The sequence below is a fragment of the Carlito syrichta genome, unplaced genomic scaffold (assembly GCF_000164805.1).
Source record: "Carlito syrichta isolate Samal-C Ts95f unplaced genomic scaffold, Tarsius_syrichta-2.0.1 Scaffold80100, whole genome shotgun sequence".
In the NCBI taxonomy this organism is placed as follows: domain Eukaryota; kingdom Metazoa; phylum Chordata; class Mammalia; order Primates; family Tarsiidae; genus Carlito; species Carlito syrichta.
This window is the reverse complement of record NW_007024196.1, coordinates 31088-51834: the sequence shown is the minus strand read 5'-3', so window position 1 is coordinate 51834 and position 20747 is coordinate 31088. Positions and strand designations below refer to the sequence as shown.

General features: G+C 34.4%; 1 protein-coding gene across 1 annotated transcript in view; it reads right to left on the bottom strand.

Annotated features, from left to right (window-relative positions):
* LOC103257151 (Alstrom syndrome protein 1-like) overlaps positions 1 to 20747 on the bottom strand; it is a gene marked incomplete at its 5' end in the record, with an annotated part of 67499 nt that overhangs the window by 17990 nt on the left and 28762 nt on the right. The window contains one exon of the mRNA XM_008054878.2: positions 13778 to 14934. Coding sequence (XP_008053069.2) covers positions 13778 to 14934 — 1157 coding nt within the window. The remainder of the gene's footprint in view (positions 1 to 13777; positions 14935 to 20747) is intronic.

The following is a 20747-nucleotide window of genomic DNA, read 5'->3' as shown; positions in this document are numbered from 1 at the left end:
AGCTTGGGCAATACAGGAGACCCCCATATCTAAATAAACAAATATAATTTAATTTTAAAAACAGCGGTCTGCAGATGTGTTTAACAACAATAGGAAAAAAAAACCTTCAGAGATTATCGAAATAAAAAATGTAAAAGGGAGATATAAAAACCTAATAACAATGCAATTTAAAGCATTAGCAAATATTTAAAAGACTAATATTACCCAGAGTTGGCAAGGGAATGAAGAGACACACATTTTCAAACTTTGTTGGTGGGAATGTCTGTATATTTGTACAAAAATTCTCTAGGGCATAGAGTTAGAGTGGGGATGCTGAGGAGATGTAGATTACTGACAGTTTTTCAGTTTCTGTTAGCAATCCACAATCAGAGATTGGTATATTCTTTTTTAAAAAATCTTGGTTATATTGACCAATTTGGGGGACTGATTTATATATTTTCCATTTTATTGATTACTTTATGGTTTCTTTGCTTATTTTGTTAGTCTTTTCCCCAGACCAGAATGCCTAATTCAACTACTATCTAGTTGATCTTATTCAACTAAAATATCATTTAAACTCATAAGTTTTCCTCTAAATGTAGATTTAGTCACATCCCATAAGTTTTGATATGCTTTTACCGCTTTTTAAATATAGTTCTTCTATAACACCTAAGTTATTTATAATGGTACTTTTAATTTTTCATGTATTTAATTTAAAAAATTATAGTTAAATTCCAGTTTTATTTAACTGTGTTTAGAGAATATGAGATGCTTATAAAACTTCTGCTTTCAGGATTCATCGACATTTTGTCTAATATACAATTAACTTTTTGCAAATATTCCATGAGTATTTGGAACAACTGTGGATGCTGTGTTTTAGGAATGAAACTGTATATTTTTATCAAGATTGTTAGTATTGTTATTAAAATCTTTCATATCTTTTCTCATCTATGTTATAAATCAAAATCTGAGCCGAGATTTTTTTTTTTTTTGAGTTGTTGTCTCCCTCTGTCGCCCAGACTGGAGTGCAGTGGCCACTCCCAGCCACCGCAGCCTCGACCTGCTGGGCTCCGGCGATTCTTCCGCCTCAGCCTTCCAAGTAGCCGGAATTACAGGCATGCGCTACCATGCCCGGCTGATTTTTTGATTTATTGTAGAGATGAGGTCTTGCTGCCCAGGCAGGTCTCGAACCCGTGGGCTCAGGCAATCCTGAGCCGAGATTATTAAAGTATCCCATTCTTATTTTATTTTTGTCACATTCTATAGTTATGTTTGGATGAATGAACAAATGAATGTGTTCTGGTTGAAAGCACAGTAAAGTCTCTAAAATAGACTATCTTTCTTTTCTTGGAAATTACAGAGTAAGGATACAGTAGATGCTCAAAACAAGTAGGATTCAATTTAAAAGAAAAAGAAAACCCTATCTTCCCATGGTACTGCTTTTCTAGTTCCTGGTAAAAACTAGAAATTATGGGCATATAAGTGGAAACAGAAATTTTCTTGCATAACAGGTAGGAAGACAGTAAGTCCCCTACATACAAATGAGTTCTGTTCCTAGAATGCATTCGTAAGTCCAGTTTGTTCTTAAGTCCAACAAAGTCAGCCTAGATACCCAACTAACACAATTGGCTATATCGTACTGTACTGTGATAGGTTTATAATACTTTTCACACAAAAGTATTATAAACAAAAAGCTACATCACCACTGCTTTTTTGTTTGCTTCCAGACATCCTGGGCTTGAAACAGATACTGTACTACTGTACTCTATACAGTACTATAAAGTACACAAAAGCAAAACCACTCACAGAGAATGTACGCATGTGACAATACATGCCAGACACATGAACTAACTTACGTGACTGAACATAGGAATGCATGTACGCATCTTTGAAAGTCTGCATCTTTGAAAGTTCGCAACTTGAAGGCTCATATGTACAGGTCTTACTGTTCAGACTAGAAAGCAATTTGGTACTATTGTAGGAAATTAAGTGTACATAATGCCTGTGATCTTAGAATTCCACTTCTGGTATATATGCGAAAGATAGTCTCACATAGGTCCATAAGAGGACATGGACAAAGACAAGCACTGTTGTGTTTTGTGGTGCTGGGGGCTGACAGCAATCTGGGTGTCCATCACAGGGAATGTTTGTGGGTAAACTGATTGCACTCCATGGAATATTATGCAACGATTAGAAATTTAGATCCAGCATACTTACAGCCATGTAGATAGCTCTTGAAAACACAAAATTTAGTGAACATAAAAATAATGGTATACCTTTTATATCTGTTGAAAGTTCATGCATACTTACAAAATATCTATTTTGTAAAAACTCACGTAAACCAAAAACTATTTATATAATAAGAATGGCTGTCTAAGGGGAGACAGAAATGAGGATGGGATATGAGGATGAAATTTTAAAAAGAGAGGTCATAGGCTGAGGTGTACATTAACTCAACTCTTGGCACCTAGAGTTAAAAACTGATTATACTTCAGCCTGGCACAGAAACTGCATATATACTTCTCTAATCCTATTCTTCTCCCTACTTTTAGGAGGATTCATTATGACAAGATTGAAGGTTCAAAATGGTCTTTTAGGCAGAAAAAAGAGAAATCAATGAGAAGCTTGAGGATTCACCTTCCCAACTCATAACTAACGTGTGATCAGTCTGCCTTACTTCACTCTCTTATGAATGTCAAACAAAAAACAACTTTTACGGTTTCTTATTAGAAATACATGCTTCTTATAAAAAAATTGAAACAAAGAAAATTATAAAAGAAAATTTCATAATCCATAATTTTAGGATAATTTGTTGGTATTTCATTTCATTCCAGTCATATGTATACATATATACACATATGTATGTCATTTTAAGATTATAATATATTTATATATAGCTTTATATCTTGCTTTTTCTCTCTTAACATATAATGAAATTTATCGTTTGGGGTCCAAGATACTGCTTTTGGCTGTAGTTTCTCTTCATATACAAGTGTGATTGTAAAGATTGATATGAACTCAATCTGTTTTCACAAAAATGTAAAAAACATTGGTAAATATTTAATTGAACATTAATAAGGCTCTCATTGAATTCTTCCATAGAGATCTCTCTGGTAGTTAACATGTGTTGTTTATTTGGTCAGCTGCTGGAAACATGGACAAATATAAGTAAGGAGAGGTGAAAGATAGAAATCATTCATTATCTTCAGTTTTTTCTCCATAAACAAAAACCGATAAACCTGAACTTTTTTCTTCTCCTTTTTGTACTGACAATATAGTAAACTATCCTTCCTCCCCACTAGAACACATCTAGACACTGAGAAAAAGAAATGGAAAAGGAAGTTGGGCAAGAAAAAGAGAGAAAACACACAGAGAGAAAGAAAAGAGATAACACAGCAAGAACATAACAGAAAGTAAAGAGGGAAAGAGTAATCAGAAAAAGAACGGAGACACAGCAGAGACAGCAGGAACAACAGACAGAATGGGGGCGGGGCAGGCAGAACACAAGTGCATACACGTGTAGGTGAGCAGAGGTAGAGAGAAAGAACAGAGTGCAAAGACAGGGTAGTGAGAGACAGGAGGACACAGGCTGCAGAGACTGAGGCGGAGACTACACAGAGCGGAGAGAGGCACAGAGAGAGTGAGTCAAACAGAGAGGTGTCACCAAAGGCAGGAGGGAGGAGCTGGCACTTCTTATGATGACTCTTAAACTTGCAAATATACAATGAGGTTAAAGAAAATGTTCTGGGTAAACAAGTTCAGGGGGAAAAAGCATTAATATATCTAGGAAAATTTGGGTTACAGACAAGACGGCTCAAAATATATATATAAATAGTAAAAAGCACCTATACACAAATAAAAACTCAGTATTCGTAAACAAATGTAAATTAGAATAGATGTCATACTTCTGTCCTGTTAAATCAGCAAATGTGAACAAGAATGCTATTGGCAAGTATTGACCAAGGTGAACAAACAATTGATTTGACTTTTCATGGCAATTTAACTGCATGGATTTTTATTGTGCATACTTGCTAACCCAGAAATTCCATGTTTAGAAATGTATCTCAAGGAAATAGAAGAATTCAAAAAGACTTAACAATACTACTCTTCAAAGAGTAGATAATGATAAATAAAAACTTAAAACAATTTAAATATCTGTAGAGAACTAATTAGATAAACAGTATATGTATACAACAGAACCCCTAAAACAACTAAAAATGACTATATGAGTTTGTTATTTGACACAGGAAGATGTTTATGACATACTAAGTGAACAGTTTCAAAACAAACACAATTTGAAATAAGAGTTTCAAATCACATGGTATAATTCCTTTCTTAAGACAAAGTATATAACTCATAAAATATAAATCATAGGTGAATTCCAAGGCCTTTATATTTTCTATGTTGTCTGAATGCTTTATATTTAGCTTTTAACCTTTCTACTCAATAAAAGATTGTTTTGACAAAAATATTTGTTAATAAAGAGAAAGATGTAAGGCAATAAAAACATCAACAGAAGCTATCCTGACACTCAAATCTTCCCCAGTCCATGATGAGGAAAGACTTAAGTATGCTTCCTTCTTTTCAGAAGGAACCAATAGAATTGGGAAAACTGGATATACAAGAGATCAACACTGACAAAACAGATGAATGGATTTTAGAAAATAGGTCCAATGACTGAAAGATACAAACAAAAAGCAACAAAAAGTAAAAATGGTTCTCCCAATTGAAGGAAAGGGCTCAACTCATATCATAAACTTCTCTAGAAATGCTGTCTAGAGAAACAACTGGGACCAAGTTTAAAGAGCTATTATAAAGGTCTACAAAGGATCATACGGAGGGTGAAAGGTAAGTAAGTTCAAAATATCCACTTTTGATAGAAAAGAGCACTGAGATAGTAAGTGGCCCAGGAGAAACAAACTTCTCAACTGAAGACATGATCCCCTGTTAAAAAAAGACTGCATTTCTGTTCTAGCAAGAATGAAGACAAATATAGCCCTTATGGCCAGAAAGAAATCAGAAAAATGTCTGGAAAATAATCTCTTAGATCTAAATATCTTACCTGCATTACAAAGATTTGTTAGAAAAAAATAAGGCCTCAACCATATCATTGCAAGACAATACCACCAAAGCAGCCACTAGCCATCCTAAAGAAGTACAATAACAAACACTAAAGAACTAGATACTTCCCTTACTTCACAGTTGATAAGGCAGCCACCAGTTTATGAGTTTTTCAATGGCAGAGTAAAACATTACCTAATGAGATTGTCCATCCAGAGTCCTAGAATCCTTATTCCCTGGCTTTCCCACTCTCTGAGGGGCACAATACAAGAAGGAACCCCTCCAATGGAATTTCGTTATAAAAAATTGTGTATTTATTCTTGCATGTCTAAACTTCAGTCACCTTCAAAGTACTCTCCATTTGATGCAGCACACCTATCAAAACACTTTTTTCACTGCTCAAAAAATTTTCAACTTATCAGTTTTGATACTTTTTAGTGCTACTGCTGTTTTTCTGTTTCACCTCTTTCACATTTGCAAAATATTTCCCTTTGATGACTTTTTTCATCTGGGAAACAAAAAAAAAATTGCTTGGGGTAAGATCGGGCAAATAGGGAGGGTAGGGGACATGGGAATCATGCTGTTTTTGGTCAAATATTGCTGAATAGTGTGGTGTGGGCAGGTGTGTCGTCACAGTGAACCAGTCACCTGTCTGCCACAACTCTGGATGTTTATTCTGTAAATCATGTTACAGCCTCCTCAAAACTTCCAGATAAAAACTTTGGTTGACTGTTTGATCTGGAGGAACAAATTCAGAGTGTACAACAAGGGGCCTACCCTCCAAAAGATAATTCCTGGTTTGGGGGATGGGTTCCTCCCTCATAAATACAAATCAGACACTATTAGCCCTCAAGTTCATGTCCTAGGAAGGGAATTCAAACAGTAACTTATAAACATGTAATAAGTTAGTCAAAGAAAATACAAGTTACCTGTGGGCAATAATAGTTTCCATAGAACTGTTCAGAGACAAAGGTAATTCAAAAACAAAAGAGAAGGACCTATGTAAATATTCTACAGCATTAAAGTGGGGAAAAAAGGAAGAACGGAAAAAAGGAAGAAGGAAAGGGTGAAAGGGGGAAGAACTTATTTTGCAAGGTTTGTCCATTTTAGTCAATAAATAGTTTTTATTCTTACTCTAGACAAAATTAAAAGAACATGGACCAGGCAGATAGAGGAACTTGATTCACACATGTAATGTAATATTTTTCAAATAAAACTGTCAAGTCATGAAAAAGATACAGAAAACTTTAAATGCATATTGCTAAATGAAAGAAGTGAGTCTGAAAATGCGTGTGACAATATAGAAAAGGTAAAACTGTAACAGACAGTAGTCAGAGGACAGTGGTTGCCACAGGTTTAGAGAAAGAAAAAGCAGAGCACAGATTTTTAGGGCAGGGAAACTATTCTACACAATACTGTAACAATAAATGTATGACTTTATGCATTTGTTAAACACATAGAACTGTACAACACCAAGACTGAAGCCTACTCTAAACTATGGACTTTAGTTAATAATAATAAATCAACAGTGGTTCATCAGCGCACTAAAGCAAAATGTTAATAATAGGAGAGATCATGTGTGTGTGTCTTGGGGGGAGAGGGGATGTATGGGAAATTTGTATTTTCTGTTCTATGTTTCTCTAAATCTAAAACTGCTCTAAAAATAAAGTCTACCAATTAAGTAAAAAAAGAACATGGACCTAATGAAATAGATCCAAGATAAGCTAAGACAATAAGATTAAAAGGCAGTTGACAAAACTAACACAATTCATCAAATAATTAATGAACATCTACTACATGTCAGAGAAACAAGGACAGGTACTTATAGAGGAAAACTGAGGAAAAAATAAATATCATTATACCACTGCAGAATTATTTTATGTAACAGAAAACAGAAATTTGATCAAAAGTACAGAAAACTGAGCCAACAAAGGAGATAACAGAATAAAAACGTCTCCTGAAATGCAAAGAAAAAGATGCAGAAAATCAAAACAATATATATAACATAGGAAGACATACAAGAGAGATCTAATATTTAGATAAGTGACATTGCCCCCTCCCCCCTCACTCTTGAGAAATAGCATAGTTTAAAATGAATGGAAAAAAACATTCAGCATATAATTAAACAAAAATCTTGTTGAAATGAAAGTAAATCTAAATATACAAGGGATATACGGTTACTCAGAACAGAAAAAAAAAACTGTCTCAAAATAGTTAAAATAAAATCTAGCAGAAATAAAGGGAGAAATTGATAATTCACTGCTTTGATACTTTAATTATGCTTTAAAAATTTAAAAAGTGAAATAGATAATTCAACAGGAATGGTTAGAGACTTCAATACCATACTTTCAAAATGGATAGAATGAGACAGAATACAAATAAGGAAATAGGAGATTTCACATATACCAAACACTCCAGTCAACAACAACAGAATAATATACATTCTTCTCTAGCGTTCATGGAAGTTCTCCAAGAGAGACGATATGCCAGCCCACAAAAGAAGATACATTTACAAGAACTGAAATCATACAAAGTATGTGTTCTGACCACAAAATAATTGAATTGGAAATCAGTAACAGAAGGACATTTGGAAAATCTATAAATATGTGAAAATTAAACAATGCAGTCTTAATCAACCAATGGTCAAGAAAGAAATTACAGAGGAAATGAGAAAATACTTTGGGATAAATGAAAATGAAAACAAAACTTGTAAGAAGCAGTGAAGGCAGAGCTTGGAAAGAAATTTATAGCCATGAAAGTTTTTATTGAAAGAAGAAAAATCTCAAATCTATAACCTCATCTTCTACCTTAAGAAAGTAGAAAAAGGTGGGCAAGCTAAATCTAAAACAAGCAAAAGAAAGGAAATGATAAAGATTTGAATAGAAATATATAAAGTAGAGAATTAGCAAAACACTAGAGAAAATGAAAGAAACCACAGTTGGTCATTTTAAAAAAATGAACAAAAACTGACACATCTTTAGTTAGACTCATTAAATAAAAAAGAAAGAAGACTCACATCACCAAAATTAAGAATGTAATCTATGATTACAACAACTTATGAGGAAAGAATGTACATCTGCAGAATTTCTGTGTATATTAAAGCTGGAGGAGGGATAGAGGTGTACAGCAATAGTTCGTTTATTATTGAAGCTAAGTTAGCATTATTTCATATTAGGTTGTTATATGTTTAAAATATTCATTGTAATCTGCAAGGTAACCACTAAGAAAATCGCTAAAAAATATAAAGGAAAAGAAAACAACATGGGAATCAAAGTGGTACACTACAAAATTCAATTAAATACAGAATAAGACACAAAAATAAGTAGAAACAAGAACTGAGAAACAAAAGTATGTAAGACATAAAGAAAACAAATAGTAACATGGAAAAAGTCAGTTCTTTCTTATGAGTAGTTACTTTAAACGCAAATGGATTATACTCTAATTACAAAGTAGAGACGGCAGAATGGATTACAAAAAACGATCACCTGTATTAGCCTATGCGACTCACTTTAAATCCAAAGTCACAAAAAGCTTGAAAATGAAAAGATTTTAAAAAGAAATTTCATGTAAACAGCAATCAAAAAGAGAGCTGAGCTAACCATCCTACTAACAGGCAAAATAAACTTTAAGTTAAAAATTGATACAAGAGACCAAGAAAGGGATTTTATATTAATAACAGGGTCAACCCTTGAAAAGGATGTAACAATTATGAACATATATACATTTGAAAATAGAGTGTTAAAATGTATATGTAAAAAAAAGACAATTTGGAGAAATAGCCATTTCCTCAGTAATAGCTGGAGACTTCAACATTCCATTTTCAAGCTGGATAGAAAAACTAGACAAAAGACCAACAAGAAAACAGAGGACATGAACAACATTATAAACCAACTCAGACCAGGGGACTACAACCCTTGAGCCACAGACTAATACTGGTCCGTGGCCTGTTATGAACCAGGCTGCACAGGAGGAGGCGAGTGGCTGGTGAGCAGCAGAGCTCTGCCTTCTGTCAGATCAGCTATTAGATTCTCAAGGGAGCACGAACCCTTCTGTGAACTGCACATGCGAGGGATCTAGGTTGCGTGCTCCTTATAAGAATCTAATGCCTGATGACCCCCCCAGCCCTCTGTGGACAAATTGTCTTCTACGAAATCAGTCCCTGATGTCAAAAAGCTTGGGGATCACTGAACTAGACCTAACACTTACACAGAACACTCTGACCAACAATAGCAGAATAAACATTCTTAGGTGTACATGAAAATTCTCCAGGAGAGACCATATGCTAGGCCTTGAAGGCAAAACAAACTTAAAAGGATTGAAATAATACAAAATGTATTCTCTGGTCACAATGAAAAGAAACCAGAAGTCAACATCGAGGAAATCTGGGGAGTTCACAAATAAATAGAAATTAAACAAAACAGTCTTAAACACCCAATGGTAAAAGAAGAAATCACAAGGGAAATTAGCAAATACTTTGAATAAACATACTAAAACTGGTGAGATGCAGTGAAGGCAGTGCTTAGAAGGAAATTTATATCTGCAAAAGTGCTCAGAGTGAAACCTGGAGCTACAAATGTCTATATTAAAAAAAAAAAAACAACCCAAAATCAACAACCTAACTTTAAACCATAAAGAATTAGAAAAAAAAGATCAAATTAAACCCAAAGCAAGCAGAGAAAATAAAGAAGATTTCAGTGAAGAAACACAATAGAGACCAGAAAAATAATAAAGATGGACAAATTCTTAGAAATACAAAATACAGAAACTGACTCAAGAAGAAACAGAAAATCTGAACAAACATATAATGGGAGATAGAACCACTAAAGAAAAAACTCCCCCAAAGAGACACATGACCAGATGGCTTCACATTTAAATAATTAATATTAATCACTAATATCAATCCTTCTCAATCTCATTATGAAAAAACAAAACTAGAAAGTTTTGAATGAGTTAGAAAACTCATTCCACAAGGACAGCATTACCCTGAAGGCAGACAAAGATATCGCAAGAAAACTACAGACCAATATCCCTTATGAATACAGACACAAAAGTGTTCTTTGAAATTCTAGTAAACTGAATCCAGTGGCATATAAGTACAATTATATATCATGATAAAGTAGAATTTATTCCATGAATACAAGGTTGGTTCAATATATGGTTATCAATGAATGTACACTGTATTAATATAATTAAAGGGGAAAAACAGATGATCACCTCGATAAATGCTTAAGTATTTGATGAAAACTAAAACACTTTCATGACAAAAGACATTTATCAAAACAGGAAAAGAAGGGAACTTCCTCAATATGATAAAGGTCATACATTAAAAATCCACAGTTAACATTACTCTCAATGGTGAAAAGACTGAAAGTTTTTCTCAGATAATTAACAAGGATGCCAACCTTTACCACTCTATTCAACACTGTATTAGAAGTTTTGGTCAGAGCAGTTAGGAAAGAAAAATAAATAAAAGGCATGCAAATAGGAAAGGAGGAAGTAAGACTATCTCTATTTGCAGATGATATAACTATATATGTGGAAAATCCTAAAGAATCAGCAAGAAAACCATCAGAGTTAATAAACAGATTCAGCAAAGTTGCAAATACAAGATCAACATGCAAAAATTATTTATGTATCTATAAACTAGCAATAAGTAATCCAAAATAAAATTAAGAAAGCACTTGTACATATATTTTTAAAATATTTACTAAAATTCATATGAAATCTCAAGGAACCCAGAATAGCCAAAACAATTTTGAAAAAAAGAACAAAGCTGCAGGACTTATGCTACCTGTCTTAAAAATTATTATAGGGCAACCCCTTCGGGTCCCCACCCACTATGGGAACTTTTCTGTCCTCTCATGAATCCTGCTTTCTCACAAAAAAAAATTATAAAAATACAGTAAATCAAAGTAGTGTGGAACCGACATAAAGAAAGACATACAGACCAATGGAATATGCCCAGATACAAACCCTCAAATAGTCGTATGTGATCATACAATTCTTGACAAGAGCATCAAGAACATTCAATGGGAAAAAGAGTCTTTTCAACAAATGGTGTTATGAAAACTGAATATGGACATGCAAATGAAGGTGGACTCATCTTACATCACATACAAAAATTAATTCAAAATGGATCAAAGACCTAAATATAGCTAAAGTTATAAGACTCACAGAACAAAACATAGAAGAAAACCTTCATGACATTGAATTTAGTAATGATTTCTTGGATATGACACTAAAAGCACAGGAAACAAAAAAATAAATAATTGGATAAATTGGACTACATCAAAATAAAAAATTTCTGTATGTCAAAAGACAGAGTCAACAGAGTACTTGTGAAAGAGGCAACCTACAGAATAGGAGAATATAATTATAGATCATATATATAATAAGGGGATCCAGAATATATAGAAAACTCCTACAACTCAATAATAAAAAAGCCAAACAGCCAAATTTAAAAAGGCCAAAAGACTTGAAAATATTTTTCTCCAAAGAAGATATACACACAAATAGCTAAATAAGCACATAAAAAGATGCTTAGTATGAATAACCATTAGGGAAATGCAAATCAAAACCACAATGAGACACCACCTTACACCTAATAGGTAAGCTAGTATATGTATTAAAAACAGAAAATGAGGGTTGGCAAGGATGTGGTAAAATGAAAAATCTTGTGAACTGCTGGTGGGGACATAAAATAATCAGTCACGGTGGAAAAAAGCTGAAGGAAGGTTGAAGAAATCCTTATACGTTACTGAAGGGAATGCAAAATGGTACAGTTACTATGGAACAATATGGCTGTTCCTCAATAAGTAAACATAGAATCACCTTATGTCCCAGCAGTTCTACTCCTAGATATATACCCAAAGAGTTGAATACAGGTGTTCAAACAAAAACCTGTAAGCAAACGTCCTATATCAGTTCTATTCACATAATTAAAAAATGGAAACAACCCAAACGTCCATCAATGAACAGAGAAACAAAATGTAGCATATGCACGCACTGAAATGCTGTTTAGCCATAAAAAGCAATAAAATATTGATATACGCTATGACGTATCATAGATGATACATGTGTTGATACAGGCTACAACCTTGAAAACATGACTAAGAGAAGCCTGGCACCAAGGTCATATATTGTATGATTCTATTTATATGAAATAACCAGAATAGAAGCTCTACAGAGACAGAAAAGTAGATTATTGTTTCAAAGGACTGGTGGGCAGGGAGATTAGTGAGTCACTGCTTAATCGGTATGGGGGTTGCCACCGGGGTTTGAAAAATTTCTGTAACTAGATAGTGGTGATGGTCATAAAACACTGTGAATTTACTCAATGCCCAGTTAATTGTATACTTTAAAATGGTCAAAACTGTAAACTCTGTGTTACGTGAATTTAACACACACACACACACACACACACACACACACACACACAGTCTTCCACCCAGATCCTTTTCCCTATCTCTCTCCTATAGAACAAAGCCTTACTCTGAGTAATTTCCAATTCTTCATTTACTTAAAAAAAAAACTGTGTTTATATATGTAATCACTGTCATTTAATACCTAACAAAAGCTCAATTATAAGAAATAAGATTTATAATATTTTAAACATCTCATGCCTTCTTTTTCTCTAAACCAGCCATCTTTAATTTCTTTTGTTCACGTTTTTGATTATCTATTGATAAAAGATTTTTGAGCAAAAATTGCCAAAATAGATATGTATAAATGTTACTACTGTACTAATGTATTATAAAATACACACAAAAATATAAATTTTAAAAAGTTAAGAAAATAAATATAAATTCTAGTATTTTTCTTTCCATACTTCATTGAACCATTTTGAAAGTATTCCTCTTTGGAGAGCACTTCTAGATGCCCTAAATTTTACTTGTGGGTTGAAGCAATGATCTGCATTTGTGGAACCCTCGCGATCTGCCTTACTAACTTCCTAAAGAATATAAAGTAGTATTATGGATTCTGTATGTTACACTGTGGCACCACCTTTACAAAAATAGATGAAAGAAGTTTCTCTTAGGCCTTTGTACCAGAAATATCTGTGACGTTTTTGAAAATGTTGTTTGCTTTTATGTTATATAACTGATCACAAAATTCTAGTAACACTAAGTACTAGAAAACATCAAGCCAAATTTGTAGCTCATTTCTAGCCACCACACTCACAAGGTATATTTATCTCCCTTCTGGCTTCAGCTTGTCTACCACTCACTATTCTTCATTTAATTGTTTTTAAAAAATCATGTTGTAGGTCACCCAGTTTCAATTTTTCTATTATCCCAAGTATTTATTACTTTTCAAAAATTACACTGTATTATTTAGGTATGTGTATGTGTGTGTGTTGAAAAGTATCGTAAATGTATTTTCTGAAAGACAGGGAGGAATGAATAAAACACAAAATAAACATAAACCCAACAATATCATTCAGAACAGAGGCCATTCTAACCCAGAAGCTCCCCCATATCAAGAGTATTCTTTGTAGATTCTGAAACAGTTGGTAGTAACGCCCTTCATTCAAAAGATATTTGTAAATGAGTATTGATGAAAAGAATGACAACTCACAATAGCACTGTACTACACTTTCTCACTCTTTTCCAGGTGGTAAGAAACGTTATAGTGAGGAAAGGGCAAATGGCTTTTTTTTTCACCTGTGTGCAAAGCTTAACTAAAAAGTCCATGAAAAAGGCAGTCACATAGCCAGATGGAATTTGTAGCCATGTACCTGGATGTGTCTCCTGGTGTGCTCAGAAGTCATTAGGGGCTGACTTGTATTCAATGTTTTCTTGCTGTGCTTGCTCCACTTCTCAAGATATCTCCTCTGTTGGTTGGTGATGCTGCTATATAATTTAATTCGCCTGGGTGACAGACATACTCTTTCATGACCAAAAGCACGGATCAATCGGGCAGTGTCAATAGTAGAAATAGAGCTACTCCTTTCGTGCAAAGTCACCTCTCTATCTGTTTGGGTCAATATATCTGATTCCATTGGAGAAGTGGTGGTGGAAAGAATGTTAGTGGGAGTGTCTGTGAGCACCTCACTCTCCTCCGAGGGTCTAGAATCTGAAGAAGTGTTGCTTATATAATTAAAACCTGGCTGCTTTCTCAGAACATATTTATCAAATTTAATCTGTTCAATTTTAATCTGATTGGACCTCCCAGCTCGATGATGGGAAAGCACCTTGTTTCTTTTAAGCTCTCCTTTGTTTTTATGACTTTTCTCTAAGCTTTTAAACCACTTCTTTTTCTGAAGCTTGTTTCTCTGTTGTCTACCTTTCCATTCCTTATCATATCGCTCCCCTCTGCTGTCATCATGTGTACTTTCTGAGGCCTGGAGAGAATGTGTGATGGGATTCTGCAGAAGTTTAGCCAAACGATCAAGTCGCTCCACCAAGGATAGTTCTTTCCTGTTATTAAATTCAGGTGGTTTCTGTTGCCTCTGTCGCTCTCGATACTTGTTCCAGAGTTCATTCAAACTCACAGTATGCTGAGTTGTCACCTCTGGGATGACCTTATAATCCTTTTTTGGATCATTAATTTGTCTGTTAGATTTTGGATAATCTATAGCCTGACTTTTAGTAGCATGCATCACTTCTTTGTTTCCCAGATTCACATTGATGCTGAGGCTCTTTATTCTGGTATAATCTGTCTTAGACTTGTCCATATTTTGATAAGAAGAAGAAAGACAAGGATATTCTCTATGTTTGTCTGGATGATGCTGAAAGAAATCTTTCCAAGAACGCCTCATGAAAACACTTCTTCCCAAAGATTCATGACAAAAATCTTGATCACTTGGTAGGTGTACTGGATGATGAATGTAAAACTTGGCTGACCTGAAGACAGAATGAGTAGTGTTTTCAAATTCTGAATGACATTTGGACTCTGAAAAGGAGAAAAAAAAGATTTTGAAAGAACTTAAAAATATTAGCTCTGTCCCCCTTGCCTATTCCTTGCCATGTACGTATCTCCATTTGGCTGTATGAATATACATGTCTTTTATAATAAACCAGGAAATGTAAGTAAATGTTCCCTGAGTTTATCAAACCCAAGGAGGAGGTCATGGGACTCCCTTTCCCCCTACCCTATTTATAGCTGGTCAGAAGTGCAGGAAGCCAAGACTTGCAAATGGTGTCTCAAGTGGTAAGCAGTCTTTGGGACTGAGCCTATAACCTGTGTGGTCTATGCTAACTCTAGGTCATTAGTGTCAGAATTGCTTAATGTTGAGAAAAAAATCCACACATTAGATGTGAATACAGTAGTCCCCCTCACCTGTGGTTTCAGTTTCCAAGGTTTTATTTACCCATGGTCAACCTCAGTCCAAAATATTTAATGGAAAATTGCAGAAAGAAACAATTCATACACTTTAAATTATGCACCATTCTGAGTAGCATAATGAAATTTCACATTGCCCTGCTCCAACCCACTCTAGGATGCAAAATTCTCCCTTTGCCCAGCACATTCATACTGTGTATATTACCCACCTCTCAGTCACTTGCTAGATATCTGGTTATCAGATCAACTGTCACAGCATCATAGTGCTTGTGTTCAAGTAACCCTGATTTTAGTTAATAACGGCCCCAAAGCACAAGAGTAGTGATGCTGGCAATCTGAATATGCCAAAGAGAAGCAGTAAAGTACTTCCTTTAAGTAAAAAGATGAAATTTCTTTTGTATCATCTATCTATCCACCTGTTTTAATGTCAGAATGAATATGAGTTTTAAATAAACTTTTTTATTTTACAATAGTTTAGATTTACAGAAAAACCATGACAATAGGATAGTTCACTAAACTTGATACCCAATTTCCTGTTAATACTTTACATTAATACTGTATGTTTATTACAATGAATGAACCAATAAATATATATTATTATTAACCAAAGTCTGTATTTTATTCATATCACTTTACTTTTTTACCAAATGTTCTTTTTCTGTTCCAGGATCCCATTGAAGATACTACATTACATTTAGCTGTCATGTCTCTTTAGGCTTCTCTTAGGTCTATGACAGTTTCTTAGACTTTCCTTGTCTTTCATGACTCTGACAGTTTTGAGAAGTACTGGTCAAGTATAAGTGTTCCTCATTTGGGTTTGTCTGATGTTTTTCTTATTAGACTTGGGTTACAGGGTTTTGGGAATACTTCAAAGTTAAAGTGCATTTCTCCTTACATATTAAGGGTACATACCATCAACATGGCTTATCACTGTTGAGTTGACCTTGGTGACCTGGCTGAGTTAGCGTTTGCCAGGTCACTATAAAGTTACTCTTTTCCCCACTTCCTACAGTACACTCTTTGGAAGGAAGTTACTATGTGCAACCCATTCTTTAAGAATAAGGAGTATATTCCACTTCCTTGAGGGTAAATGTCTATACACATTATTTGGAATTCTGTACAAAATTGTCATTTTCCCCAATTTATTTATTTGTCCATAATTTATTTATATCAGTATGGACTATTTATTTTATACTTCGGTTATGATCTAATGCTACTATGTTGCTAAAATTACCCAGCTATGGCCATTGGGACCTCTTTTACTTGGTTCCTTTTGACATACTCCCAATTACTGTGCATTTTTTTCCTTTACTTTCTGGCACTACAAAATATTCCAGGCTTATCTAATATATATTTCCTGTCCCAATTCTAGAATCAGACATTCTCCCAAGGAATCTTAGAAATTGTCTTTGTGGTCTCATTTCTGCTTTTCGTTGTTTTATACTGTTTCCACGCATGTTGACCATGCACTTTACATTTTGGGAAATATTTTGAGGTATAGGTTGAAGTTTCTTCAGAGAGACTTACATTTGCTTCATATAGGCGTGTGAGTTGGCACTACCAACCTACTGCCATTTTAAGTTAATTTCTGGGCCTGAGGTTTCAAACACACATGTAGTTTACTGCATAAATTATACCAGTGTAAAATTAAAGACTGGCAACCTGTGCGAACACTGGTTTGTGGCTATAAATTCTTAAGATAAACCTGACGTCTTCTCTCCTCAAATTCATTGTCAAGGTTGAGACAGGCAAGTTTTCTTACTGTCTTCTATACGGAACTATTAATTTCTCTTTTACTCTTATATAGCAGTATAGCCCGTTGGAGGCCTATTTTATGCAGGAATTTCCTTTAACATTTTTCAGTAAAGGTGGGTCCTAAGTCTTATGTTTTGTCCCTAACTTAATGTAGATGTCTTGCTCTAGGAAATTCAGCTGAAACACTTACGGAACAGTCTGCTTTAATGCTAAATTACCTCCCTACGTTCCTGCTTTTACTCTACTTTTGAAATCTGAAAATGATTCACTGTTATGTCGAGACTCTGATGAGTTTTAAAAGATATTTTAGGTATTTCTATTCAGGATTCTAATTATTTTCTTCAGGGGAATTTTTCAGGATATCTAATCCATTATATCACCAGGAGTAGACATATAGAAAACAAAGTGAAATGGCAGATGCCAGTCCAACTATATCAATAACAACATTAAGTATGATAAATTAAACAATTCAGCCAAAAGGCAAAGATTGTCAGATAGATAAAATCACAGTTCCACTATACTCTTTCTATAAGAAGCATACTTTTGCTTAAAAAATGCAAATAGGTTGAAAACATAAGGATAGAAAAAGATATATCATGCAAATGACAATCACAAGAAAACTGGAGTGGCTATTCTAATATCAGACAAAACGGATTCTAAAATACAAAATGTTATATTGATAAAGAGGATCAATTCAGAATGATAAAAAGGTCATCCACAAGAAAGAGATAGCAATTGCAAAAATATATGTACCTAATAAACAGAGCATCAAAATGGATAAAGCAAAAACAGACAGAAATGGAGAAATAGATAATAGTAATAGTTGAAGACTTCACTATCCCATTTTAAATAACAAATGAACAACTAGACATAAGATCAATAACAGAATACTTGAACAACACTGTAAACCAACTAAGCCTTATAGGCCTCTATAGAATATTCCACCCCAAAACAACAGAATAAACATGCTTCTCAAGTGCATATAGATTATTCTCCAGGATAAACTGTATGCTAGGTCATATAACAAACCTCAATAAACTTAAAATGATTGAAATAATACAAACACAATAGAATAGAATTAGAAATCAACAGCAGGATAAAATTTGGGAAACTCAAATATGAGAAAATTAAACAAAGCATTCCTAAATAACCTACTAGTTAAAGAAGAAATCAAAAAGGCAATAAAAAACTACTTTAGTAATGAATGACAAATTTAAAGAAGGCCACTAAAGCTGAGAGGAAATTACATCTGTAAGTGTCTATATTAAAAAAAGAAAAGAAAAGAAAAATCTCAAGTAAAAACACTAAACCTCTACCTTAAAACAACAGGAAGGAATAGCAAACTAAAACCAAAGTAAGCAGAAGGAACAAAATAATAAAGATTAGAGAAGAAATTAGTAAAATAGAGAATTAAAAAACAGAGAAAAACCACTGAAACCAGATGCTGGTTCTTTGAAAATACCAACCATATTAACAGACCTTTTGGTACACTAACCAATAAAAAATGAGAAGACCTGCATCAAAAATGAATGAGGGAAGATTACTACTGACCTTACAGAAATAAAAAGGAACATAAAGAAATACTACAAAAATTGTATGCCAACATATTCGGTAATTTAAATGAGATAGACAAATTCCATTCCTGAAATGTCACAAACTGCTAAATCAAGAAGTAACAAACTGAATAGACTTATAGCAAGTGAAGAGATTAAATTAGTAACTTAAAAAACTACCTACAAAGAAAAGACCAGGCCCAGATGGCTTCACCAACATTTAAAGAGGAATTAATACTAGTTTTGCACAACTCTTCCAAAATTTAAGAGAGCATGTCCCAATTCATTTTATGAAGCAAGAGTTACCCTGATAATAAAACCCAACAAAGACATCACAAGAAAAAAAAAACACCTCAGTATCTCTTATGAATATAGACACAAAAATCCTTAACAAAATAGTAACACACCAAATCTAGTAATACATAAAGCAAATCCACATTGGCCAAGAGGGATTTATCCCATAAGTGCAAGGTTGGTTAAACATTAAAAAAAAATAAATCAATAGAATAAAAATCACTTAAACAGCTCAATAGATGCAGAAAAACATTTGGGAAAATCCAACCCCTTCTTTAATAAAAGCACTCTAGGAATAGAGAGAACTCCCTCAATTTGATAAAGGGCATCTATGAAAACTCAGAAGTTATAATCATACTTAAATGTTCAAAGACTAGATGCCTGACCCCTAAGATAAAAACACAAAAAGATGTCTCTTGCCACTTCTACATTGTACTAGAGGTGTTAGCCAGAGCAACTAGGCAAAAATAAATAAAACCAAAAGGCGTTCAAATTGCAAAAGAGGAAGTAAAACCCATTATTTGTAGACAAGATCTCATATCTAGAAAATACTAAGAAATCCATAAAAAATGATTAGAGCTAATAAAAGAGTTCAGTAAGGTTGTAGGGTAAAAAAATAAATATTTTTGGGGAGAAGAGGAGAAACTTTTCAGTACACCAAGTGAACTGAAAACTGGCTGACCACATGCAGAAGATGGAAACAGGACCCCGACCTATCCCCACACACAAAAATTAACTCTAAATGGACCACAGACCCAAACGTAAAACCTCTAACTGTAAGAACCTTAGAAAATGCAGGAGACACTCTTATAGAAGTTGGAACTGGGCCGGGCTCGGTGGCTCAGCCTGTAATCCCGCGCCTTTGGGAGGCTGAGGTGAGCGGATTGCCTGAGCCCGCGGGTTCGAGACCCGCCTGGGCAGCAAGACCTCAACTCTACAATAAATCAAAAAAATCAGCCGGGTGTGGTAGTGCATGCCTGTAATTCCAGTTACTCGGAAGGCTGAGGCGGAAGGATCGCCGGAGTCCAGCAGGTCGAGGCTGTGGTGGCCAGGAGCGGCCACTGCACTCCAGTCTGGCTGACAGAGTGAGACTCCAACTCAAAAAAAAAAAAAAAAAAAAGAAGTTGGAACTGGCAACCAATTCCTGATCAAAACCCCAAGTGCCCAGGCCAAAAGACCCCCAGTGGATGGCTGCAGCTGTGGATAGTGCATAATCCTGTATATATATTGTTTTTCCTTGTATGTACATGTCTATGATAAAACTTATAAATTAGGCACAGTATGAAATCAACAATAAAACTGAACAATTATAACAGTACAATGTAAAAAAAAAGAGATAAGATAGATAAGTGGGACCTCATTAAACTGACAAGCTTCTGCAAAGCCAAAGAAACCATCAAGAGAGCAGGGAGACAGCCTACAGACTGGGAAAAAATATTTGCCAACTCCATGTCTGACAAAGGCCTAACATCAAGGATCTACAAGGAACTCAATTGTGCTAAAAGGAAAAAAACAAACAGCCCCATTACAAAGTGAGCAAAAGATATGACTAGACACTTCTCAAAAGAAGACATACGAGCAGCCAACAGATACATGAAAAAATGTTCAGCCTCACTAGTCATCAAGGAGATGCAAATTAAAACTACACTGAGATACCACCTAACTCCAGTCAGAATGACCATCATCAATAACTCGAAAAATAAGAGATGCTGGAGAGAATGTGGCAAAAAGGGAACACTTCTACACTGTTGGTGGGAGTGTAAACTAGTACAGCCTCTGTGGAAATCAGTGTGGCGATTCCTAAAAGTTCTAAAAATCGAA